This window comes from Oncorhynchus kisutch, linkage group LG5, assembly GCF_002021735.2.
Source record: "Oncorhynchus kisutch isolate 150728-3 linkage group LG5, Okis_V2, whole genome shotgun sequence".
In the NCBI taxonomy this organism is placed as follows: Eukaryota; Metazoa; Chordata; class Actinopteri; order Salmoniformes; family Salmonidae; genus Oncorhynchus; species Oncorhynchus kisutch.
Genome location: NC_034178.2, coordinates 48,887,447 through 48,913,302, shown reverse-complemented (window position 1 = coordinate 48,913,302; position 25,856 = coordinate 48,887,447). Strand labels below are relative to the sequence as shown.

Here is a 25,856-nt window from a genome sequence, read left to right as displayed (position 1 = left end):
CAGCATGACGCAACAGGAACTGGATTTGTCGGACCAGGCAATGTTTTTACACTCCTCAATTGTCCAGTGTTGTTGATGGTGTGCCCACTGGAGCCACTTCTTCTTGTTTTTAGCTGATAGGAGAGGAACCCGGTGTGGTCGTCTGTGGCAGTAGCCCGTCCGTGACAAGGACCGACGAGTTGGCGTTCCGAGATGCCGTTCTGCACACCACTGTTGTACTGCTTCGTTATTTGTCTGTTTGTGGCTCGCCTGTTAGCTTGCATGATTCTTGCCATTCTCCTGCAACTTCTCTCATCAACGAGCTGTTTTCACCCACAGGACTGCCGCTGACTGGATGTTTTTGTTAGTCGCACAATTCTCTGTAAACCCTAGACACTGTGGTACGTGAAAAGGAAGCAGGCTGTTTCTGAGATACTGGAACAGTATCTGGCACAGACGATCAAGTCCCTTAGGTCACTCGTTTTGCCCATTCTAACATTCAATCCAACAGTAACTGGATGCTTCAGTGCCAGTCTGCCACGGACACGTCACTCACTGTCTGTAGGAGTGAACCATTTTCGTGCACGGGGTGTACCTAATAAACTGGCCACTAAGTGTTTGTCCTTTGTAAAAACACATGACTCAGAGTCCTGGTCCACCTTGAAAGCTGTTAGAAGAACTCAATGTCATTGACACATCAAGTTTCCATCAGTTACAGCATATTTCTCAAGGCTCCTTTTGAAAAACAACACTGTTCATGACATGACAGAATGACAGTCTGGACATTGGTTGACACCAGGGAAAGATGAAACAGCTGATTGTGCCTTTTCTCAGCTCGAGTCATTACTGATGTCATCTACTTGCATGAGAAATGGAAAGACCTCAATGAACTGCATGATTGTGTGTGACCACATCATATAGGCAAGTAATTGGTAACACTAGAACTGCTGATAGGGGTGTTTCCCCATCCACTCAGTACAGACCAGAAGTGGCCGTTTATGAGGTGAGGGATGGGACATTTACTCATCAAGCACCACAACTAAACAGCAGCTTTAACAATCAGCACATAAACATCAGTAGCTAAACATAGCCAACGGAGAGGGGTGGAACTCCAGCACTCTTCAGACAGAGAGAGCGAGGCCAGAGGGGAAGTAGTTAATTCACTACTAGTGGTTGATTGTGTTCCACTGGCTGGTCTGCCTGGAAGTCTCTCTTTTGGAATGATGTATGTTTCTGTCCATCCATCACATCTTTATACTCTATGCCCATTCTCAGGGTGTCTCTCTCTGTACTGTACACTTTCTTAAAGTGCTGTCAAGATTCAAATCGGTCCAAACAGTGTCTCATCACCACCCACACACTGAAAACTTTGCCTATCAGTTTGTTGGTACAGGATATTCATCGCAATTTTAGCTATTTGTTAATATATGACAGTACATTGATTGATGTGCATTGGCTGTTTTCCAACCCCTTGTTTTTCAGAGTAAGGACATTGGGATTCAGATGCATGAGGAGCTGGTGAAAGTGACAAACGAACTCTACACTGTGAGTACAACAAAACCAATCTCCTCCCCCCGTCAGAATCAAACTAACTCTACACTGTGAGTACAACAAAACCAATCTTCTCCCCCCTGTCAGAATCCATCCCTCTTGATGCATCCCTTCATCCAGACACAGCCAGTATCAAGGCCTCTACAGAGAGCAATGTGATGAGGCTAGTGCTCCTAGCTGTCTCTCTCTCCGTCTCTGCGTCTTTCTCTCTCTCTGTCTCTCTCTCTGTCTCTCTCTCTCTTTCTCTCTGTCTCGCTCTCTTTCTCTCTCTCTGTCTCTCTCTCTGTCTCTCTCTCTGTCTCTCTCTCTCTCTCTCTTTCTCTCTGTCTCGCTCTCTGTCTCTCTCTCTGTCTCTGTCTCTCTCTGTCTCTCTCTCTCTCTCTCTCTCTTTCTCTCTGTCTCGCTCTCTGTCTCTCTCTCTCTCTTTCTCTCTGTCTCGCTCTCTGTCTCTCTCTCTGTCTCTCTCTGTCTCTCTCTGTCTCTCTCTGTCTCTCTCTCTCTCTCTCTTTCTCTCTGTCTCGCTCTCTGTCTCTCTCTCTCTCTCTCTCTCTCTGTCTCTCTCTTTCTCTCTGTCTCTCTCTCTGTCTCTCTCTCTCTTTGTCTCTCTCTCTCTCTTTCTCTCTGTCTCTCTCTCTCTCTTTCTCTCTCTTTCTCTCTGTCTCGCTCTCTGTCTCTCTCTCTGTCTCTCTCTGTCTCTCTCTCTCTCTTTCTCTCTCTCTTTCTCTCTCTCTGTCTCTCTCTCTGTCTCTCTCTCTCTTTCTCTCTGTCTCGCTCTCTTTCTCTTTCTCTCTCTCTCCAACTGCAGTGTTTAGCTCAGATGGAGGGGATGATAAGGAGGAGGAGGAAGAGGGTGATTGTTATGATGATGGAATGGAACATTGCATTTCTCTCCAAGTCGGCCAGCTGCAGGCTGCAGCTCAAATCACATCCACATTGCAGGCTGTTCTGATGCCAGTGGCTGGGCCCACAGTAACAACAATGTAAACTCTTTAACCACCATTTGCTCTACCATCTACTGCATCTTTGTGTCCATCAGGGCTTCTCTCTGTGCTTTATTAACTCTTCTATAAACGTTCAATTGTTACCAGGGAGAAATTAAGGGCTGTGTGACACTGTGCTTGTGCCCGCCTATAGCTCTCCCATGTCTGGAGAGGCTCCAGGCAACTAGCTACCCCCTAAGTACAGCAGACTGGATGAGTTATTCATCTGATGTCATGAGTGACAGCCTATCAAAGGACATGTCCTCCACAACACCGTGAAAGAAAGGGGGTTATAGTGAGCTACAAATAGGTGACTAATTTTAATGCGAAACAGAAACATCATCAACCAAGATCAAGGCCAAAGGACCAAAGACAGACTTTCACCTGTAATGCACTATAGCCCTTACCCAGTTAAGTAAAATATACACTGAGTGGACAAAACATTAAGAACACCTTCCTAATATTGAGTTACACCCCGCCCTTTTGCCCTCTGAACAGCCTCAATTCATCAAGGCATGGACTCTACAAGGTGTCAAAAGCATTCCACAGGGATGCTGGCCCATGTTGACTCCAATGCTTCCCACAGTGGTCAAATTGGGTGGTGGACCATTGGGTGTTGGACCATTGGGTGGGGGACCATTGGGTGGGGGACCATTCTTGATGCACACGGGGAAACTGTTGAGACAAACTGGTGTGACTGGAACCTACTGTACTACCATACCCCGTTCAAAGACACTTAAATAGTTCGCCTTGCCCATTCACCCTCTGAATAGCACACATACACAATTCATCTCTCAATTGTCTCAAGGCTTAAAAATCTACACCGATTGAAGTGGTTTTATGACATCAATCATACATTTCACCTGGATTCATCTGGTCAGTTTATGTCATGGGAAGAGCAGGTGTATATATCCTCGTTATTGTTATTTTGTGTTACTTTTTATAATGTTTTACTTTACTTGGTGAATATTTTCTTAACTCTTCTTGAACTGCACTGTTGGTTAAGGGCTTGTAAGTAAGCATTTTGCGGTAAGGTCTACACTTTTATGTGACAAATCAAGTTTGATTTGAATCTTAATGTTTTATATACTCAGTGTATGACTGCATAATAATGACATTGGTCTTTTTTATACCAAGTCAATTAGTATCTGTCTAAATGTGGTATACGTTTCAGTAAATAAACTCATGCATTCTCTCCACTGCAGACTATATTTTATTGACTGATCATTTCTAAAGCTCCATGTCCAATCACACTCTCTAGTCTACACTAACACATCTACTCTCACCCTGCACATGTACTCAGCACCCCCTGCATACTAAAGGAAAGAATATGAGAGCTCACAGCTCCATCAGCAGCACCTCTGTCTGCCCTTGAGTCTGCCAGGCTTTCCCCACGAGCACAGAGAGATGATATGTTTAGGAATGAGACGAGATTGTTTTTCCTCTTAAGCGGCTGGTGTCCAAGCCACTACCCTGTGTGGGGTAAGGCTCAGGGGGGTCGCTCCAGCCGCAGTGGTGTCCAGTGGTGTGCTTTTCAAGGTCACAGCCAGAAGAGTCCAAATGCATCAGGGAGCAGACAGTTGAATAGATCATTATTATCCTGCTCCCCCTGCTCTTCAACAGCTAGGCCCAGCCCAGCCATGGCTTGGCTAAATATGTTGGTAGAATAGAATAGCCCTGATAATGTTTTATGATAACGGGGAGAGGCTCTCAAATGATCCCTCTCGTCTTCAAGCCCCATCTGCATCATGTGGTGGCCAATCAAAAACCTGCAGCAGTGACTTTTTCCCGAAAGACTCTGATGGCGATGATAATGATGATTATGGTTTCCACTATCGTTATAGTTTTTCTCTGTAGAAAATTGCAGTTGAAAAATATCGGGCGGCAAAAAACAAATGGAGCAATTTAGCTCCTAGGAGATTTGACGCTATTGGCTAATTGGTAATCAGATGACAGATCTTATGGACTGCGAACAACAATGTATTTAGTCAGAAGTAGAATTGCAGAAATCCCTTGTGAATGCCTTTCACATGCACTAACACAGAGGGGAGCGATTTAAGAGTGTTGGGCTTCAGCTATTGTTCAAACATTGTTAAAAGTATCTGCTGCCGCTGAGACAGATATTGATTTGAGGGCGCGAGGCTTGATGCCCGTGGCTTGAATTATATCTAGTGAATCTGAAATGAGAAATGAGAGCAAAGACCTGAAATCTCTTTAGTGGATCTCAGAGTCAATTACTCACCTGGCTGTGCTGATCCAGACAGCACAGGAACAAAAAGTCATGCTGCAGTTCACTTGGTTCATTTGTTATTTAACTCTGTCCCACTAGAGGCTGTTTGTCTAATGAATGCAGCAGCACAACACCCTGGTAGTAGGTTTGTTTAAACAAATGATGGAAATGATGGAGATGATATGCTCTCTCAGTCTCCAACCTGGGTCTGAGATGAGCAGAACAGTCTGATACAGAACGTGTCAGTGTTGCAACAGGCCCAGTTTCTCCATCTCTCTCCCATTTCATTCCGGGTGCTCCGGTAACTGGTAATTGTTATCCATAATGGACATGTTTATTGTGACAGGTCTCCTCACACAACCCATTCATATTTTCCAGTTGACAAACCACAGGAAAACAATTTGGCTTTAATTCACAGGCTCATAGAACACAGAATACAATATCAAAGTGGCACATTTGTGGCATGTCAGGTTGAGTGAGGTCTCTTTAATGCTTCAGCCACAGTTTACTTTCAGTGGAAATTGCAATTCTAGGCAATTCAGAAAGTAAACAAAATTCAAATTCTAAAAGTTAGACCCACTGTTCTGTGTTGTCGGTCTGTCTCTGTCTGTCTGAGGGTTAGACCCACTGTTCTGTGTTGTCGGTCTGTCTCTGTCTGTCTGAGGGTTAGACCCACTGTTCTGTGTTGTCGGTCTGTCTCTGTCTGTCTGAGGGTTAGACCCACTGTTCTGTGTTGTCGGTCTGTCTCTGTCTGTCTGAGGGTTAGACCCACTGTTCTGTGTTGTCGGTCTGTCTCTGTCTGTCTGAGGGTTAGACCCACTGTTCTGTGTTGTCGGTCTGTCTCTGTCTGTCTGAGGGTTAGACCCACTGTTCTGTGTTGTCGGTCTGTCTCTGTCTGTCTGAGGGTTAGACCCACTGTTCTGTGCTGTCTGTGCTGTGCTATCTGTCTGTCTGAGGGTTAGATCCACTGTTATGTGCTGTCTGTGCTGTGCTATCTGTCTGTCTGAGGGTTAGACCCACTGTTCTGTGCTGTCTGTGCTGTGCTATCTGTCTTTCTGAGGGTTAGACCCACTGTTCTGTGCTGTCTGTGCTCTGCTATCTGTCTGTCTGAGGGTTAGACCCACTGTTCTGTGCTGTCTGTGCTGTGCTTTCTGTCTGTCTGAGGGTTAGACCCACTGTTCTGTGCTGTCTGTGCTGTGATATCTGTCTGTCTGAGGGTTAGACCCACTGTTCTGTGCTGTCTGTGCTGTGCTATCTGTCTGTCTGAGGGTTAGACCCACTGTTCTGTGCTGTGCTATCTGTCTGTCATGCTAGGCTGGGTGAGGTCTCTGCATTAACATGTCAGTGCTGCAGCCACGGCTCACTTTAAGTGGAAATCACGTATGTCTGTATTTCCACAATGGAATATGTTCCTGGTAGCTTTCATCAGTGCAAAAACAAAGAGTGTGTTCCTAAGTCAAATAGCCTCAGGGTATTATCTGAGTGGAGACACACCGTAACCACACACACCTCCTGGAAGGGAGACCCTGCCTCACCTCAATGTTCCTGCAAATGTCTTTGTCTTTAGCTGCAGGTCTTTTAGTTGTGCTGCTCAAAGTTGACTGGAAACTGGGTTGCCAACTTAGGGAGATGCACACTGCTGACCTAGTTTCTCCAAACATTGGAGTGACTTCTTTCTACTGTGAGCTCTGTCATATACCAGAGTAGATCATAGTTCTTATTTTCTTTGGGTTTTTTTCTTTGACGTGTTTGCCTTTCAAATCTTTGTCTTTTTTTTTTCTCCTAAGACTTGTAGCACCTTGTGCAGTGGAGCTCTGTTGATGGAAGCATAGACTAGATGACGGATATATGCTGTTCTTCTGACTAAGAAACCTTACTATCATACAGTAGCAGTCAGCTGGAAATAGTAGAGATTCTGTCTGTGTGTTTGAGTTGACATAACTCGAACTAACCCATTAACCCTTTGGTGGTCACATAAGGGTCTAGTACTCGTTCCAGATGAAAGGCAGCCACACCATCCAGTCACATGATGCCACACAAAGTGAGCATTAACTACTGGAAGAGAACAAACTAGCGGTAATGTCAGGCTCTCAGTCAGTCTAACATCCTGGGGTGTATCTAGTTATAGTACTGGGTCTCACTCACTGTCGAGTAAAACGCACAGGAGGCGTTTTAAGATGCTGCACACATCAGGGCTCTACTTTACAAGGGTGCTGTCTGTCTGACTGTCTGTCTGAGGGTTAGACCCACAGCGATATGCTGTGCTGTCTGTCTGTCTGCCAGTCATGCTCCATTGAAAACATTATCTGACTGGCATCTGCTGGCTAAATGGGGGACACGAGCACTGAAGTAGAAACACACACCCTACAGTGTGTGTGTGTGTGTGTGTGCATGTGTGTCTGTCTGTGTGTGCACACGCACGTATTCTTGCTTGTGTGTACGCTCACTGAGCTTAGGCCAACAAAGGGGCAAATAACAGCTTCCACATGCCAACGTTGAAGGGAATATATCATGCAGCTTGATGTTAGTATAGCAGAGATTCAAACTATGTGTCACCTCAGGTCACCCATTTGTTCACTCTACTTCCAGTTTTTGTTCCACCCTCCTCATCCTGTCCTGCTCCTCCAGGTGATGAAGACCTACCACATGTACCACACAGAGAGCATCAGCGCTGAGAGCAAGCTGAAGGACGCTGAGAAGCAGGAGGAGAAGCAGTTCAGTAAGTCTGCTGACCTCAACGTCCACCTGCTGCGCCACGAGGACCGGCCCCAGAGACGCAGCTCCGTCAGGAAGATCGAGAAGATGAAAGAGAAGGTGAGGCTGACACCAAGGCTTGATGACCGTAATAATATGGCTGGGACAGCTGTTGGCTGGGACTGCTGCTAGTACTGTACGTTTTCAGCCTAGTCACTTCCATAAGTGGTATTTTGTGCGCCCATTTTGGGCCAGAGGGATCCTCTCAGTAGTATGTGAATGAAAAGATAGTAAGACTTTGTGAGAGTGGGTGCAGGTCCATTGTTTAAGCTCACCACTCTGAGCGAGAGAGCCGACCGCCCGGAGCATGGGTCCACAGCTAGACACACATGCACTCTGAAAGCTGCGTTTTTGGCAAGGGCATGTCATGGTAAAGCCTACACCTGTTGTATTCGGCGCATGTGACAAATACAATTTGATTTGATTTTCAGGGGTAATTTCTGCAATGCATCTCCATTATCAGTGCAGCTCAGGGAATCAAAAGGCTGTCAGGCCAACAGCTTTCCTCCCTCCTCAGGCTGCCATCTCTACAGAGATGCTGCCAGGAGAACCATACCAACCCCACTCACTATTTATAACTTGCTGTAGCTATGAACGTTATTTCTCTCCGCGCTGCCTAGTGACTTCATTTTGCAGGCTACAGTGGCAGCCTCATTCAGAATCCTTCTAGCTACCTCCGAACAAAGAAGGAGAGGAGACAAGGATATGAGACAATCAAGCCATAATCCCCTTTTCTCCAATGTACTGTCTTCATTTGCATGATAATGGACATGTGCAATTTGAGTTAGTGAATCATGTATATTTTAAGTACATGTTATCCAGTATTATCCATCTGGAAGAGGATAATGAGTGGTTTCAAACACACTCACACACAGACACAAGTCAAGGTTTGGCTGTTAAATTGTCTCTCCCTTTAGTCCTGCTTGTGAGCCAAGTCTCAATGATTCTGTGTCACTGCTTTCCATTTCAGTCAATTGTTTTTGTCAATAGCATTATGTATTGGTCTAACTAGCATCCATTAGTGATGCTATGTGAACAGCAGACGACTACTTCTTCTGTTTTATGAATCATGTAATATTTCCCAGCTGGATGCGTTAAGCAGATGCAGCATGTCTAGTTACCCATAGCAACGAAGCCGGTGCACCATCTAGAGCTATGTGTTATTTCTGCAATGAGAAATCTAAACTGTTTAAATACAGCATATTTCTATAGATTTCATTCTCGTATATGACCTGTCATTGACACATTGTAAACATGTTTTATGTGTGGGCACAATTGGAGAACACTCGTGTGACTGTTTGTGTTAGTCTGTTTTTGTTTGCAAGCACACTGGACCGAAACAATATTTTATGGCTATTTCAATTGTTCACATCTGGGCTGTGCAGATTGTTGTGCCAAGTGTTAGCAGACAGACAGAATGGCTGTGAGGGAGTGACTGAAGGACCAGCCTGGGTAGACCACTTATGATATTGTCTACATGGGGCTTCTTAAAAAACATCTCTTACAGTGGACCCCTCTAACCTCTTTCCTTACAACACTAAGCCAGGCCATCAGGCTACACAGCAATCCTCCTATGTTATTGTGCAAATACCATTTAGCCCACTCAACGTTGCTTCATTTCATGGGCTGTTTTCCCCCTCTTTGTCTGCTCTCCATTTCTCTCTCTCTCTTTCTCCCCTCTCCTTCCCCCAGAGGCAAGCCAAGTACTCCGAAAACAAGCTGAAGTGCACTAAAGCCCGCAACGACTATTTGTTGAACCTGGCAGCAACGAATGCCGTTGTGGCGAAATACTACATCCACGATGTCTCTGATATGATTGATGTAAGTATGCGATAGACACACAGGCTGGTTTGTGTCTCACAGCTGGGATTGTCTAATGTTGGTCTAACGTTGGTCTAAGGTTGGTGTAATGTTGGTCTAACATTGGTGTAACGTTGGGCTAATGTTGGTCTAACGTTGGTCTAATGTTGGTCTAACATTGGTCTAACGGTGGTCTAACGTTGGTCTCAGGTTGGTCTAATGTTGGTCTAACGTTGCTACACTATATATTCTCACCATCTTTCACGGTTCTTAGCCCATTTGCTGTATTGCTTCAAGCTGCTCTGTTGGTTTGAAACACTGAGAGTGTTTACCTCCATTTTGTGTCTCTTAATCTCAAACACAATAGTTTGTTCTAAGCCCTCCAGTAGTACTGTTGTATGTCTAACTGAATGGCTGAATGACTATATCTAACTGATATATGTTACCACCCAAAAGGCATTGTTATGATTCTTCTGGAATATGAATGATGACTTCCTGTCAAGGGAATGGTTCAGTGTTGACAGTCAGAATACCTTCCTCCTGGTCTTCTCTTCCCTCTCTTACCCCTGTTCTCCTTTCCTCCCTCTGTCATGCCGTCATATATCTGGGAGGCCTTGGAGTGCTGTCAGGGCTAAGGCCCCTTTGGAAGCTGTGCTGAGAGACTTGGAGCGGAGCGTGGCCCTGTTACTGTCACACACCACACTCTCCCAGGGAGCCAAGCAAAACACACTGATGGTGAAACATGACCCTGGGTGACACAGACACACACACATATACACACACACACACACACACACACACACACACACACACACACACACACACACACACACACACACACACACACACACACACACACACACACACACACACACACACACACACACACACACACACACACATACACACACACACACACACAGAAACTAATCTGGTCCTATGTGCTTCCTACTTCAAAACAAAACACTTCCCTTTTATTTTACTTCATTCCTCAAATCTACAGTACAGCCAGGGTTTTCACCCTCTTCTTTTGGTCCACTTCTAATAAATAATGTGTTACGTTGAACTGTATGCAACTTCCCCTCCAGAGTATCCATTGGATTATAGAAATAGAGAGTAATACACAGTTACATGACAGAAAAGACCATACCTAGGTGAACCACCATCATAATTCAAAATGCAAAGCCAATGCAGCCCAGCAGCAAGTCTGCTTGAGAAGTCTGTGATTACGGTTGGTGAACAGGGTGAGTTTGCTTTGTGGACCACTAATGGCTGGAGGAATGAAACCCTAGCCAGGGTCTGGGTGCAGGCTCTGTGTATACAGGCAGCTATGTGGCCAGTATGGTTGGCAGGGTTCATTCAGCCCGGGTTACCTGGTGGTTGTGGCAGGGATCATTCAGCCCCTGGTTACCTGGTGGTTGTGGCAGGGATCATTCAGCCCCGGGTTACCTGGTGGTTGTGGCAGGGTTCATTCAGCCCCGGGTTACCTGGTAGTTGTGGCAGGGATCATTCAGCCCCGGGTTACCTGGTGGTTGTGGCAGGGATCATTCAGCCCCGGGTTACCTGGTGGTTGTGGCAGGGATCATTCAGCCCCGGGTTACCTGGTGATTGTGGCAGGGATCATTCAGCCCGGGTTACCTGGTGGTTGTGGCAGGGATCATTCAGCCCCGGGTTACCTGGTAGTTGTGGCAGGGATCATTCAGCCCCGGGTTACCTGGTGGTTGTGGCAGGGATGTCCAGATGTTCCCCCTCTCTCCCACCTCCCTGCTGGTCTACTGCTGGGTGGTTACTGTGGTATTGCCCCAGGCCTGCCTGGCCTCTTCTGATACTCTGAACAGGTCAGGGAGTTAGATACAGAGATCCTGCATATGTAAAGTACTGTATGCCTAGAAACATATGATGCAATTGAATTGAGGCTTGAGGCTTGACAGACTTTTGACAATGAGAGAGATTACATCCAGGATTTTTCTCTTTAAAATGTTCTAAACATCAACTGTGTGAAGTGTGAAGGAGCTAGCCAGTGGCTGTAGGCTACACAGGGGTCTGCCAGACGGAGACCTCTGATTGACGGCTGTGTCTCTGTGCTGGGTCACTTTGTTGGAGCTGCTTCTTGTGTCTGGCAAGCAAAAGGGGCCATGTCATCCCAAATCCGGCCCCACTGCAGGGAAAGGGATTGTGAGCATGACTCGCTGTGCTTTGCCGCCACAAGCTTTGCAGAGGATAAGGGCCTGTTTGTCATGCCACACAGAAACAGTCACTAGCAGCCAGATATCAAAACAGACATCCACACTGCAAGTAGCCCTGTCCACCCGAATCAATGGAAATAAAGTACAGACGTCTTTTGCATGCAAATGAACAATGTCATCAGTTCTGCAGTACCAGTATTTTGCCTGTCAGCACTCCTGCTACAGTCTACTCACGATAGGACCATGATTCAATCAAAGCATGGAACTCATTAGAGCCAGGCAGTGTGTTTCTTATGGGATGTGGCTGTTGAAATACAACTCTGTACCATAAAGAGCTCTGTGCTCCCATATCCTTACTCATTGTACACCGACCCTGTTATAAAACAACCGCAGATATGGGGGTTTATCATTGGAGTCGAGCGCAACTTCCTGTGTGTTTATGAAAGAGCGTTTAGTGAATCACTAAGCAGTCAGACTCAGGCCCCTCGAAGCCTCTTAGAAGCCCACTTGGCTATAGTAATGAGGTTAGTTTATGCAGCTCCATGGTTGAGCTAATTATCTTAGGTGTCCTACTGTACTTGCTTCTCTAATTTGGTGTATTCTATTATTCTATTTCTGCCCGTTAACCCCCAACAGTGTTTAATTTGGAATTTAGTTCATGTTGGAGGTCAGGTTAGTAACATGCTCGTAGGAAATTATCGGAATTGTGTAACTAAATCGTGTGCATGCTAAAGACTTAGTTCATCACATTGCCTTGTTTATAATGAGGGCATGGATTCCGACTGGTTTGTCAGGTTGTTCATAATTAGGGCCAGTATGTTCTTAGACACATGACCTGTGCTGGAAAATTCTGGACCCTAGGCGTATGCTTCCAGTCAGGTCATGATCAACTCCTTTATTATATTCTACTCTTATGTTAGTTATTGTTATTGTATTATAGTGCTGCGACCTGGGCTACCATGCCAGCCTGGCACGTACCTTCAGGACCTACCTGTCAGCTGAGTACAACCTGGAGACTAGTCGCCACGAGGGCCTGGACATCATGGAGAACGCCGTGGACAACCTAGACTCCCGCAGCGACAAGCACAAGATCATGGACATGCACAACCAGGTGTTCTGCCCTCCCATGCGCTTCGAGTACCTGCCCCACATGGGGGACGAGGTGAGAGGTGTTAAATGACTGATCAATTTGGTACATTTATAGATTCATACTATATCTTTATCAAAATGTATCCAAGTTACAAGTACAACCAATACATTTTTTAAACCATGGAAACCACATTCATGCCAGCAGCAAGCATGTTTTTTTCCAATCCTGTGAGACAGTTTGCCCAGCCCGTACCTCTCTGTCTATGTGTCCTCTCAGGTGTGTCAGGTGAGTGCCCAGCAGCCTGTGCAGACTGAGCTCCTGATGCGCTACCACCAGCTGCAGTCCCGCCTGGCCACGCTCAAGATCGAGAACGAGGAGGTGAAGGCTTTTTTAAATGTACCTTTATTTAACTAGGCAAGTCAGTTAAGAACAAATTCTTATTTACAATGACGGCCTACCCCGGCCAAACCCTAACCCGGACGACACTGGGCGAATTGTGCACCACCCTACAGGACTCCCAATCACAGCCGGTTGTGATACAGCCTGTAATCAAACCAGGGTCTGTAGTGATGCCTCTAGTACTGAGATGGAATGCCTTAGACAGCTGCGCCACTCTGGAGTCCATGATTTTCACCTTTATTTAACCAGGTAGGCTAGTTGAGAACAAGTTCTCATTTGCAACTGCGACCTGGCCAAGATAAAGCATAGCAGTGTGAGCAGACAACAAAGAGTTACACATGGAGTAAACAATTAACAAGTCAATAACACAGTAGAAAACAAAGGGGGAGTCTATATACAATGTGTGCAAAAGGCATGAGGTAGGCAAATAATTACAATTTTGCAGATTAACACTGGAGTGATGAATGATCAGATGGTCATGTACAGGTAGAGATATTGGTGTGCAAAAGAGCAGAAAAGTAAATAAATAAAAACAGTATGGGGATGAGGTAGGTGAAAAAGGGTGGGCTATTTACCAATAGACTATGTACAGCTGCAGCGATCGGTTAGCTGCTTAGATAGCTGATGTTTGAAGTTGGTGAGGGAGAAAAAAGTCTCCAACTTCAGCGATTTTTGCAATTCGTTCCAGTCACAGGCAGCAGAGTACTGGAACGAAAGGCGGCCAAATGAGGTGTTGGCTTTAGGGATGATCAGTGAGATACACCTGCTGGAGCGCGTGCTACGGATGGGTGTTGCCATCGTGACCAGTGAGCTGAGATAAGGCGGAGCTTTACCTAGCATGGACTTGTAGATGACCTGGAGCCAGTGGGTCTGGCGACGAATATGTAGCGAGGGCCAGCCGACTAGAGCATACAAGTCGCAGTGGTGGGTGGTATAAGGTGCTTTAGTGACAAAACGGATGGCACTGTGATAGACTGCATCCAGTTTGCTGAGTAGAGTGTTGGAAGCCATTTTGTAGATGACATCGCCGAAGTCGAGGATCGGTAGGATAGTCAGTTTTACTAGGGTAAGATTGGCGGCGTGAGTGAAGGAGGCTTTGTTGCGGAATAGAAAGCCGACTCTTGATTTGATTTTCGATTGGAGATGTTTGATATGAGTCTGGAAGGAGAGTTTGCAGTCTAGCCAGACACCTAGGTACTTATAGACGTCCACATATTCTAGGTCGGAGCCATCCAGGGTGGTGATGCTAGTCGGGCATGCGGGTGCAGGCAGCGACCGGTTGAAAAGCATGCATTTGGTTTTACTAGCGTTTAAGAGCAGTTGGAGGCCACGGAAGGAGTGTTGTATGGCATTGAAGCTTGTTTTGAGGTTAGATGATCCCTGCCGAAAGTATATAGAATGGTGTCGTCTGCGTAGAGGTGGATCAGGGAATCGCCCGCAGCAAGATAGTGCCCCCCCCAGTGTGTCTGTTGCTTCCCCCCACTGAGACTGCTCTGTAGCCTCTGTCACCTCTCTCTCTGACATGCCCAAACTCAGCCGGTCTTTAGAGACCATCAGCTCTCATCGCAAGTTCATTTCAGTGGCCCACACACACTCCTTGGGAGCAGAGAGTATATTCAGCTTGTGATATTAACTTGTGTGAAAACACTAATGGGTGCATGTTCCATGTAGATACAGTACATCAATGTTGATGGTCTATTATGTGTTGTGATGACTGGTCCTTCTCAGTGGGAGCAGCAGGCAGTGCGCACACACACACACACACACACACAAACAAACACACACACCTCTCACCCTCTGAGTAGATGCAAGTGCTAACGGAGGTGCTAATGACCCTGGCTGGCTAGCTACAGCCTGCCCTGATGACTATGCCTCCGTCTCATAACATCTCATATAACTGGCGGGTAATCTCAGCGCTGTAGAGAAAGAGCCCGCAGCCCTTTTACAAACCAGACGCTCTTCATATTCTGCTGTTATTCTGATGGATGGCTGACCAGTGGGTCATCTGGTACACTGCCTATGAATGAGCCCTGTACCAGTTGTTATTCAGGGTCAATTTGTCTTTGAAATGGGATATGCCAGTGATCGCTCACACTTGACCTTGCACATGTCGTAGGGAACCCTGAAGTTAAAAAAATCTTACTGGCCTATTATGTTACAAAGGACCTGGATCAGATGACTGAGGAGGAAATGCTGTTTCGTTTGTCACCATTTCATTTTTTGTTGTTGAAATTCTTCCCTTTCTTGTTGTTCTGAAGGACATGGATGAAATGACTGAGTAGGAAATCCTAGTTCATCTGTCATCGTGTCAGTTGTTGAGTCGTTCCCTTTGCTGTAGGTGAGGAAGACACTGGACGCCACCATGCAGACCATGCAGGACATGCTGACTGTGGAGGACTTTGATGTGTCCGATGCTTTCCAACATAGCCGCTCCAATGAGTCCATGAAGTCTGTTGCCTCTGAGACCTACATGAGCAAACTGAACGTGGCCAAGAGACGGGCGAACCAGCAGGAGACAGAGGTCTTCTACTTCACTGTGAGTACCTGCCTGTTATACATAGCCTTCATACCTGCCTGTTATAGATAGCCTTCATACCTGCCTGTTATACATAGCCTTCATACCTGCCTGTTATACATAGCCATCATACCTGCCTGCTATGCATAGCCTTCATACCTGCCTGTTATACTTACCCTTCATACCTGCCTGTTATACATAGCCTTCATACCTGCCTGTTATACATAGCCTTCATACCTGCCTGTTATAGATAGCCTTCATACCTGCCTGTTATACATAGCCTTCATACCTGCCTATTATACATAGCCATCATACCTGCCTGCTATGCATAGCCTTCATACCTGCCTGTTATACATAGCCTTCATACCTGCCTGTTATACATAGCCTTCATACCTGCCTGTTATAGATAGCCTTCATACCTGCCTGTTTTGCCCTGAGATATGCAGCCATGCCTCAGGACAACTGCCTGTTAAATCTGTTTCACAGTTAAGTAACATACCTGGCTGTACTGCCATAGCCACTGCAGTGTACAGTACTGCACATCAACATCAATCCATCAGCCATCACACTATTCCATAAAACACATATGACAAGCCCCATGCTTTGGAAATCACATGGAAATCCAATTATCCCTGAAACAGATTGAGTTTGTTCCGTACAGAGTGAAAGTGACTGAATGTGTTCTCTGCCCTCTGTGGTGGATGGCAGGCGTCTCCGCCTGTTCCAGTCACATCCCATTAGCGCTGTTCACTCACTGACGCCTTCATCTGGTCTGTTTGGGTTCACAGAAATTTAAGGAGTTCCTGAACGGCAGCAACCTCATCATTAAACTGCAGGCCAAGCATGACCTCCTGAAGCAGACACTGGGAGAAGGTAAGGCCCCTCGGTCTCTCCACCAATGACATCATATCTATTTAAATCAATGTTAGTTTGACACCCCTTCTCTTAATGCTCCTACTTCCTTCTGGTCACAGGGATGTTAATGGCAGGCGCCAGGCCTTGCGTGTCAACCCCTAGCTCAGTATGAGCCAGAAATCCCTATGTTATAGATGATGGGTCTGTAAAATGGCCGCCATCAGGTCCAGTAGTGTTGTGGAGCTCTTATCTAATGAGCAAATCTGAACCAGGCAGAGGAAGCGGGAGGAGACCACATGAACTTGTTTCTTCTCAAGGGGCAGAAGGGAACCAGGGAAGAGGAATTAAGTTCAAATTCAAAGGCGAGTTGCATCAAAGGAATCACAAGAAAACACTAAAGCACCATCGATCCCTACTCCTCTCTTCTCATTTGCACGAGTGAGACATTGCACTTGTTGGTTCCTGTATGTTGTAGCCTCTAGGAGGATCCTGGAGGAGTATGGGTAATAGAAACCCCCGCCCTTCTCGCAGAGGCCCCTCCCAGGAGGTCCTTTGTCACCTCAGCCGTGAGTAGTTTACGCCCAATCAGTCAGGATGTCCCAGCAGCACCATCTCAGCAGCTGCTACTGCACCAGGGGTTCACCTAGTAGAGAGGGACAGCAGGCACAACCAGCTGAGGCCATGCACGCGCACACACACACACATAATTTCACACCATACTCACATACAGTGCACAAACTTGGTCGACATGGATTTGTCTTGTCAGTCTAGGCATCCCTTATGTTCCTCTGTCATCTTCAGATCTCTATGAACTGATACCTCAGACTGCTTGAATGTGTTTTCATGTGAACATAGCCCACAGCTTGTTTGTTTGTGTGATCGTGGCCCAGTGCTGATGTCTGTGTAGGGACTTACCAACCATGTTTAATTATTCAGGTGATCAATCCAGCCTGCTCATTAAGTGTGTGTGTGTGTGTGTGTGTACATGCGTGAATGTGTTATTGGAGACCATGGAGAATACCACATGGTGCACACAGACCTCGCTGTATAGGTTACTACAGCACTATGTCAACATGAAAACTAGTCAATGTGACTGGGATAGCGACTGTTCCCTCCTGGATTCTGAGTGGAAATCACAGATCTTCTGTATTAGATAGTTTAGAGAGGTTCACCATGAATATCTCCAGTTAACGCAGGTAGAACTCACAGCTAGTCATACAAATACACCATCATAATGATTCATTGTCTATTGTTAGATGATGGTACTGTATTTGAAATGTAGGTTTAGAATATTGAGACCTCAACTTGACATCTTTTACATAAAGCATTTGGCTCATTGAACAAAAGTGCTTCAGTCACCAATTACTGCTGTATTCTTGCAGTTACGATGAAACACTGAGTTTGAAAATGGCAGATTTGGGCACTAATAAGTGCCTAAATTGGAATGCTATACATGTCAGAGCTCTGACTGCGCTTCACAGCATTGTATGGGTTTTGACTGACAGCTATTCTGAACACCACCATCTCTCCTGGTAATTGGGCTACTTTTGACATTTTTTTGTTGTTAGAGTGAGGGAAATGCTATAAATTATGATGACTTGATATATTTTAAAAGATGAGATGTTGAGGATTATAATAAATACCACTTTGATGTAGTAAAGCAAGCCAAACACAAATGTACACTTCACATTTCCAAATGTATTTTAATTAAACATTTTATTCAACGTTTATTCAACTAGGCAAGTCAGCTGTTAAGAACAAATTCTTATTTACAACGACGGCCTACTTGTAAAGCCCCCCCAGCCAAACCCTCCCCTAACCCGGACGACGCTGGGCCAATCATAAAACTCATGTCCTATACAGGGTCAACGTTTCTGATCACTAAGTTTGATGTAAAATTACAAGATGACATGTCGTCATACCCTAGGTTGTTCTGAACAGAATGAGCTCATTTTTATTTATTCTTGAAGAGAATCTGCTGCAGCACACAAACCTGAATGCACTCATGACTCCTTTCTATACCCACCAACATTACCATCTGTGTCACGGTCTTCCTCCTCTTCATCTGAAGAGGAGAGGCGAGAAGGATCAGAGGACCAAAATGCGGCGTGGTATGTGTTCATAGTGAATATTTAATTAGAGAAAGTACTGAACACTGCAACACTATACAAAAACAATGATGACCGTGACGCTACAAATGAGCCCTGTGCTGACACAGGCCACTAAGATAGACAATCACCCACAAACAAACAGTGCAACCCAGGCTACCTAAGTATGATTCTCAATCAGAGACAACTAATGACACCTGCCTCTGATTGAGAACCATACTAGGCCGAAACATAGAAATCCCCAAATCATAGAAAATCAAACATAGATTGCCCACCCAACTCACACCCTGACCATACTAAATAAATGCAAAACAAAGGAAATAAAGGTCAGAACGTGACAATCTGTTTCTCTGAACTGCCTTGTGAAGCCGAACACTGTAAGATCATGTTTTCTAACTTCGCTAGTCATGTTGGAAATAGAACAAGCTTTCAAATCATTCTCACCTGACCCAGATTGCTATTTATAATGGACGGTTTTTGGATTGCGTAAAGAACATCTTATATATACATATGTACAACATGACCAACTGGAGACCTGGATGGCAGGACAAATCAACATAACATTAAGATTAAGATAGGGCATCTGTACTGCCAACATTATGTATAGAGAAATGGGTCAGTCATCACTATTGTCTCTCATTCAATGCTCAATGGATTCTATATAAAAGACAAAGGGCTTTTCTCTACCCTAGCTAATAAACCTTTGATTAACTATTGGCTTTCAAATGAGTTCATAGATGCAACAGTTAGAGCTGTGGTTAGTGGGAGAACCCTTCTGATGGATACGGATTACAGTCATAACAACTAACGGACTTCTTCACTGCCAAACCTACACTCAATGTCTTGTGTTTACCTGAGATTAGAAAATGTTTATTGTGTGTGTGTGTGTGTCACGATTGTTGGTTGAATGGACCAAGGCACAGCATGCATAGAGTTCCACATGCTTATTGGATGAAACTCACAGAAAACAATAACGCGCAAAACAAACCGTGAAACTAATGTAGTGCTCGCAGACAACTAGACATAGACAAGATCCCACAAAAACCCAGTGGGAAAAGGCTGCCTAAATATGATCCCCAATCAGAGACAACGCAACGTGTGTGTGTGTGTGAGTGAGAGGTGCTGTCTGTGTGTGTGTGAGAGGTGCTGTCTGTGTGTGTGTGAGAGGTGCTGTCTGTGTGTGTGAGAGGTGCTGTGTGTGTGTGTGTGTGTGTGTGTGTGTGTGTGTGTGTGTGTGTGTGTGTGTGTGTGTGTGTGTGTGTGTGTGTGTGTGTGTGTGTGTGTGTGTGCGTGTGTGTGTGTGTGTGTGTGTGTGTGTGTGTGTGTGTGTGTGTGTGTGAGAGAGGTGCTGTCTGTGTGTATGTTTTTTGAAAGTTCGAAAGAAAGTGAAACTATTTGAATATTTGGGTTTGGTGTGCTTGTGCGTGCACATGTGTCTCTTTGTGTGCTGAGATATGCACAGGGCTTTGGGACAAAGGGCTCAGTGAGCTGGCACTGACATAAAACAGTGTCACCAGTGTGAGATGACCCCCCCTGTACCCCCAGTCTTCCACCACCCACCCAGAGCCCTTTTCTTCCCTCGGGCAGCGGGCCTGCACCCCACAGGGTCTTCTCTGAGGTTTCTACGGCGACAGCTCAATGCCTTTGTCTCAGGGATGCTGTTGTTGCTAGACCATTCAGTTCTCCCTCAATAGCTTTGACTATTCCCATGAAATCCTTCACTGAGCCCTGGTAGAGGAGCAGGAGTTAGCCTGCGCACTGTGCATACCATGCTCTCATATTCTTAATGACATTTCTCTCTTCTGTGTTTGCAGGAGAAAGGGCTGAATGTGGGACTACGAGGTAAGATGTCTTAAGATAACTAAACCATTTCAAATCGCCTGCCTTTGTTCCAAGACGCCTTTTCAACTGAACATATAGAAATTGGATTTAACATGCACAGTCATTGGGTAGAGTAATAATGATTATTGTATGATGATTATAAAAATGTTACTGTAAAATATACACAGTTCTACACTATCAAGTCTTCAGCCAAATAAACAAAGTCCCTAATGAATGATAACCTACATCTATGTATGTTTCCAAAGATCGTGGTGCATATTTAAGGTTATTTGATGTCAGTGGGTGTCTGATACTTCTCAGATAGAGTTCAGTGTGTCAAATTGGAGGGCCTGTTGTCCGGACCTCTCGCAGTCTCTATGGGGGTGCCACAGGGTTAAATTCTTGGGCAGACTCTTTTCTCTGTATACATCAATGATGTCGCTCTTGCTGCTGGTTATTCTCTGATCCACCTCTACGACACCATTCTGTATACTTCTGGCCCTTCTTTGGACACTGTGTTAACAAACCTACAGACAAGCTTCAATGCCATACAACACTCATTCCGTGGACCCCAAATGATCTTAAATGCAAGTAAAACTATATGCATGCTCGTCAACCGATCGCTGCTCGCACGCGCCAGCCCGTCTAGCATCACTACTCTGGACGGTTCTGGCTTAGAATATGTGGACATCTATAAAAACCTAGGTGTCTGGTTAGACTGTAAACTCTCCTTCCAGACTCACATTAAACATCTCCAATCCAAAATTAAATCTAGAATCGGCTTCCTATTTCGCAACAAAGCATCCTTCACTCATGCTGCCAAACATACCCTCGTAAAACTGACCATCCTACCAATCCTCGACTTCGGCGATGTCATTTACAAAATAGCCTCCAACACTCTACTCAGCAAATTGTTTGTAGTCTATCACAGTGCCATCCGTTTTGTCACCAAAGCCCCATATACCACCCACCACTGCGACCTGTATGCTCTCGTTGGCTGGCCTTCGCTTCATATTGGTCGCCAAGCCAACTGGCTCCAGGTCATCTATAAGTCTTCGCTAGGTAAAGCCCCGCCTTATCTCAGCTCACTGGTCACCATAGCAGCACCCACCCGCAGCACAAAGCCAACTCCTCCTTTGGTTGCCTTTCCTTCCAGTTCTCTGCTGCCAATGACTGGAACGGAAATCACTAAAGCTGGAGTCTTACATCTCCTTCACTAACTTTAAGCATCAGCTGTCAGAGCAGCTTACCGATCATTGCACCTGTACATAACCCATCTGTAAATAGCCCACCCAACTACATCATCCCCATATTGTTATGTATTTATTTTGCTCCTTTGCACCCCAGTATCTCTACTTGCACATTCATCTTCTGCACATCTATCACTCCAGTGTTAATGCTAAATTGTAATTATTTCGCCACAATGGCCTATTTATTGCCTTACCTCCCTAATCTTACTACATTTACACACCCTGTATATAGATTTTTCTGTTGTGTTATTGACTGTACTTTTGTTTATCCCATGTGTAACTGTGTTGTTGTTTGTGTTGCACTGCTTTGCTTTATCTTGGCCAGGTCGCAGTTGTAAAGGAGAACTTGCAACTGTCCTCCCTGGTTAAATAAAGGTGAAATTAATCAAAACAAAGGAACAAGCTACTGCAGGTCATACAGGATGGAGTTCTCAGAGCATCTTGTTCACATACAACCATTATTTTCGGCTCCATTTACCTTATTGCCAGGAGTTAATACAAACCTAAGCATCATGTAATGCAAAGCCACAATGAGCAGAATGGTTGAGGTTGTGTTTAGAGTGCTGGCTGGATGGCAGAGCGGACAGGGCTGTGTGTCACTACTCTCTGTCTCTGGGAAGGGCTCCAGGACCGCAGTGCAGTTGGAGCAGGCATGCTGTTAGTGTGTGTGCTGTTAGTGTGTATGTGTGTGTGTGTGATATTATTGAAGTAAATTCGTAGGTGTATTTTAATATGTTTTGTCATATTATTATAAGTTTGGATAAAATATCTTAGGAATGCTACTTTGGTTGAGCCTGACGACTCCTCCACTGCTCTGTCGTTTGCTACAATATTTAGTCTGAGATCGTACAAAACAAATTCATCAGCGATTGGATCGTCTCTAGCCAATCAGAGCATCAATGCCAGTCACCGACGCTTCACCCACGTGTTTTCTGGCCTTGACCCAACCCATCGGTTCTGGACCAATCAGACGGTCCCAAATGTGTTCGCATTCGGTGAAGGGTCAGTGAGGTACTCAGATCCAGACTCATTGTGGAGAATAAACTAACGTCCGTGGGCGTAGCGTAGCGTTTGGCCAGAGCAAGGAGTCTGGATAGCCAGGCAAACTTTAGTTTGCCCTGTCCATGACCGGCCTTGCCGAAGTACCACCGGTCTGCTAACCACACTGTACTGAGTGTACAAACCATTAGGAACACCTGCTCTTTCCATGACATAGACTGACCTGGTTAATCCAGGTGAAAGCTATGATCCCTTATTGATATGACCTGATAAATTCACTTCAATCAGTGTAGATGAAGGGGAGGAGACAGGTTAAAGTGTCACGCCCTGACCTTAGTTATCTTTGTTTTCTTTATTATTTTGGTTAGGTCAGGGTGTGACAAGGGTGGTTGGTTTTGTTTTTGTATTGTCTAGGTGTTTTTGTCCTGTCTAGGTGTTTTTGTCCTGTCTAGGGTTTTTGTATATCTATGGGGTTTTAGTATGTCTAGGTATATGTAGGTCTATGGTGGCCTGAATTGGTTCCCAATCAGAGACAGCTGTTTATCGTTGTCTCCGATTGGGGATCCTATTTAGGTTGCCATTTTCCATTTTGGTTTTTGCAGGTTATTGTCTATGTGTAGTTGCATGTCAGCACTTGTGTTTATAGCGTCGCGGCTGTTTTTTTTTGTTTTTTTTTGTATAGTTTGTTCTGTGTTCTTTCTTCATAAAAATAATGTATTCATCTCACGCTGCACCTTGGTCTCCTCGTTATGACGAATGTGACAAAGAAGGATTTTTAAACATTGAGACATGGATTGTGTATGTGTGCCATTCAGAGGGTGGATGGGCAAGACCGTATTGAAGTGCTTTTGAACAGGGTATGGTAATAGGTGCCAGGCCCACCGGTTTGTGTCGAGAACTGCAACGCTGCTGGGTTTCTCACGCTTCAGTTTCCTGTGTGTATCAAGAATGGTCAACCACCCAAAGGACATCCAGCAAACTTCGCACAACTGTGGGAAGCATTGCAGTCAACATGGGCCAGCATCCCTGTGGAACGCTTTTGACACCTTGTGGATCCATTCCCCAACGAATTGAGGCTATTCTGAGGGAAAAAGAGGGGGTGCAATAAATATTAGGAAGGTGTTCCTAATGCTTTGTACAATCAGTGTATATGTCAGGGACAACCTGAACTATCAGCAGGTGTGCTTGATTTTATAAGCTCTGATTAATAATTTTTACATTCAGCTATATATTAGGAATCATTAACCTCTCATGTTTTCAATAAGTCAGTCAGAGTGGGTTTTATGAAGGGGCCCCCAGCCTCCGACCCAACACTCCCAGCAGCCCAGCCTAGCGCTGCCTAAGGGTTAATTAGGTTTAGCCATCAGGTTAAAATAACACACACCAGTAAGTGAAAAAACATCTAATTTTGGAAGACTTTTCAACATCTGGATATGGATCACTTCCTCCTGCTTACACACATAAAATAAAATAGAGCAGATGGGAATATTTGGGAAGGTGGAAGTCAGGACTATTGAGAGATGTTTGTATATCTGCATTTTAGCCTTGCGTGTTCGTTCAACTGTTTCACAGCATATGGTGTTTTTGTTCCCTTCCTCACCCGTCATCTCCCCAGGCCCCCCACTCTACCCCCTAAACCACAGAAAATGCGGAAGCCTAGGCCGCGCTCCATCTATAACCATAAACTGTTTAACGGCAATATGGAGACCTTCATCAAGGTACCCGCCCATGGCTAGGGTGTGTGAATTAGTGCCCTCTGTGGGGCTGGAAAGAGAGGGCAGCTAGGGTCCTGCTCTCTCTCCCTTGCTCTCTCTTCCTGCTTACTGCTCAACCTCATCCCGTAACCTCTGTCTTTAACCCCACCTCCTCTCCCTCTCCTCCATGGCTCTGACGATGCACACAGACAGGGTGAAAGAGGACTAGTGTCTCCCTATCCTTTTAGATGTAGTAGTAGCACAGGCCTCTAACCTCGGCTAATCCTCAGACGTGAGGATACCGTGTCACATAGTCCCCATAGTGGCTCTGTAGAGAGCCCTGTGCTAGTTGGTTCTGTCCCTCACTGCACCCCGTCTCACTGCATCTCAAGCCATCCCAGTGGCCTCTGACCTGTGCTTATCCTCCAGGCCTCCAGGGGGGGCTCTGTCTGTCATCTGTGCTTCTCTAACTGTGTTGCCTCTCTGCCTCCTTTCCTCTGCACCTCCTTGCTGCGCTACTTTCTGCCCCAGGGGAAGACGGAATGCCCGTACCCGCAACCAGGTACTATCAGTGGGGGGTGGTAGGATGGGAGGTAGGGCGCGTGGCACAGTGCTGTAGAGTGGGTCCACCTGAAAACTATTACACTAATAGTTCTACATGCTGATTTCTGCCTTCTCCTCCACACGCAGTCGTACTAATGAGCTCCAATAGCATGTCACTGCTACTCCACTTGTTTCATGACTGTTTGCTTGCTATAATGAGGGGCTGTGAATAGCAATGGTTTATATCTGTCACTTTAATGGTGCTCATATGAATGTTGGTGGACACTGCTGTTTATGAAGCCATCAAGAAGAGGCATTTATTTCCTTATGCCAGGGTGCAGGGCAGGCCTAGAATACTCTGTGCTCTGATTAATAGAATACACAGTATGCTGAAATGTATGTTCTTTTTACATAAACAACATAATCTATCAATATGGACAGTCTAGTATTTGTGGTTAATAATTTTCTTGTCACTTTAGTGTCAGTCATCCATGCTTTGCTCTCACTATTGCCATGATTTGCTCTCAGGATTCAGGTCAACCTATTCCTCTTGTGGTTGAGAGCTGTATTCGACACATCAATTTGTATGGTAAGTCTACTAAAAGGACACCTTTACTGTATTGACTGTATAGAAGGGTATTCAGAAAGCTATGAAATCCACTGTGAACATAACAGATGATATATCCTCTTGGTAGAGGTAATACAGTCACTAAAACATCTCCAGGTCTTGAGACATACAGTGCCAGTCAAAAGTTTCGACACTCCTACTCATTCCAGAGTTTTTCTGTATTTTTACTACTTTCTACATTGTATACTAATAGTGAAGACATCACAACTAGGAAATAGCACATATGGAATCATGTAGTAACCAAAAAAGTCAAAATATTTTTTAGATTTGAGATTTTCCAAGTAGCCACCTTTTGCCTTGATGACAGCTTTGCACACTTTTGGCATTCTCTCAACCAGCTTCAATTTTATTTATTTATTTATTTTACCTTTATTTAACCAGGTAGGCAAGTTGAGAACAAGTTCTCATTTACAATTGCGACCTGGCCAAGATAAAGCAAAGCAGTTCGACAGATACAACGACACAGAGTTACAC

The 25,856-nt window shown here is 45.2% G+C and overlaps 1 protein-coding gene across 4 annotated transcripts in view; it reads left to right on the top strand.

Annotated features, from left to right (window-relative positions):
- Positions 1 to 25,856, top strand: part of srgap3 (SLIT-ROBO Rho GTPase activating protein 3) — a 122,929-nt gene that overhangs the window by 67,606 nt on the left and 29,467 nt on the right. Inside the window, exons 4-13 of one of the 4 annotated variants that reach the window (XR_004210048.1) lie at positions 1,462 to 1,524; positions 7,369 to 7,554; positions 9,187 to 9,315; positions 12,421 to 12,642; positions 12,847 to 12,948; positions 15,308 to 15,505; positions 16,273 to 16,357; positions 20,262 to 20,289; positions 24,133 to 24,773; positions 25,283 to 25,344. Coding sequence is in view for 3 of the 4 variants with exons in the window: in XM_020483521.2 (XP_020339110.2) it covers positions 1,462 to 1,524; positions 7,369 to 7,554; positions 9,187 to 9,315; positions 12,421 to 12,642; positions 12,847 to 12,948; positions 15,308 to 15,505; positions 16,273 to 16,357; positions 20,262 to 20,289; positions 24,133 to 24,235; positions 25,283 to 25,343 (1,177 nt within the window). In the remaining variant the exon portion in view is untranslated. Of the gene's footprint in view, positions 1 to 1,461; positions 1,525 to 7,368; positions 7,555 to 9,186; positions 10,030 to 12,420; positions 12,643 to 12,846; positions 12,949 to 15,307; positions 15,506 to 16,272; positions 16,358 to 20,261; positions 20,290 to 24,132; positions 24,774 to 25,282; positions 25,345 to 25,856 lie in introns of those variants that run through there. The other 3 variants (XM_031825238.1, XM_020483521.2, XM_031825239.1) reach the window with 3 other exon arrangements.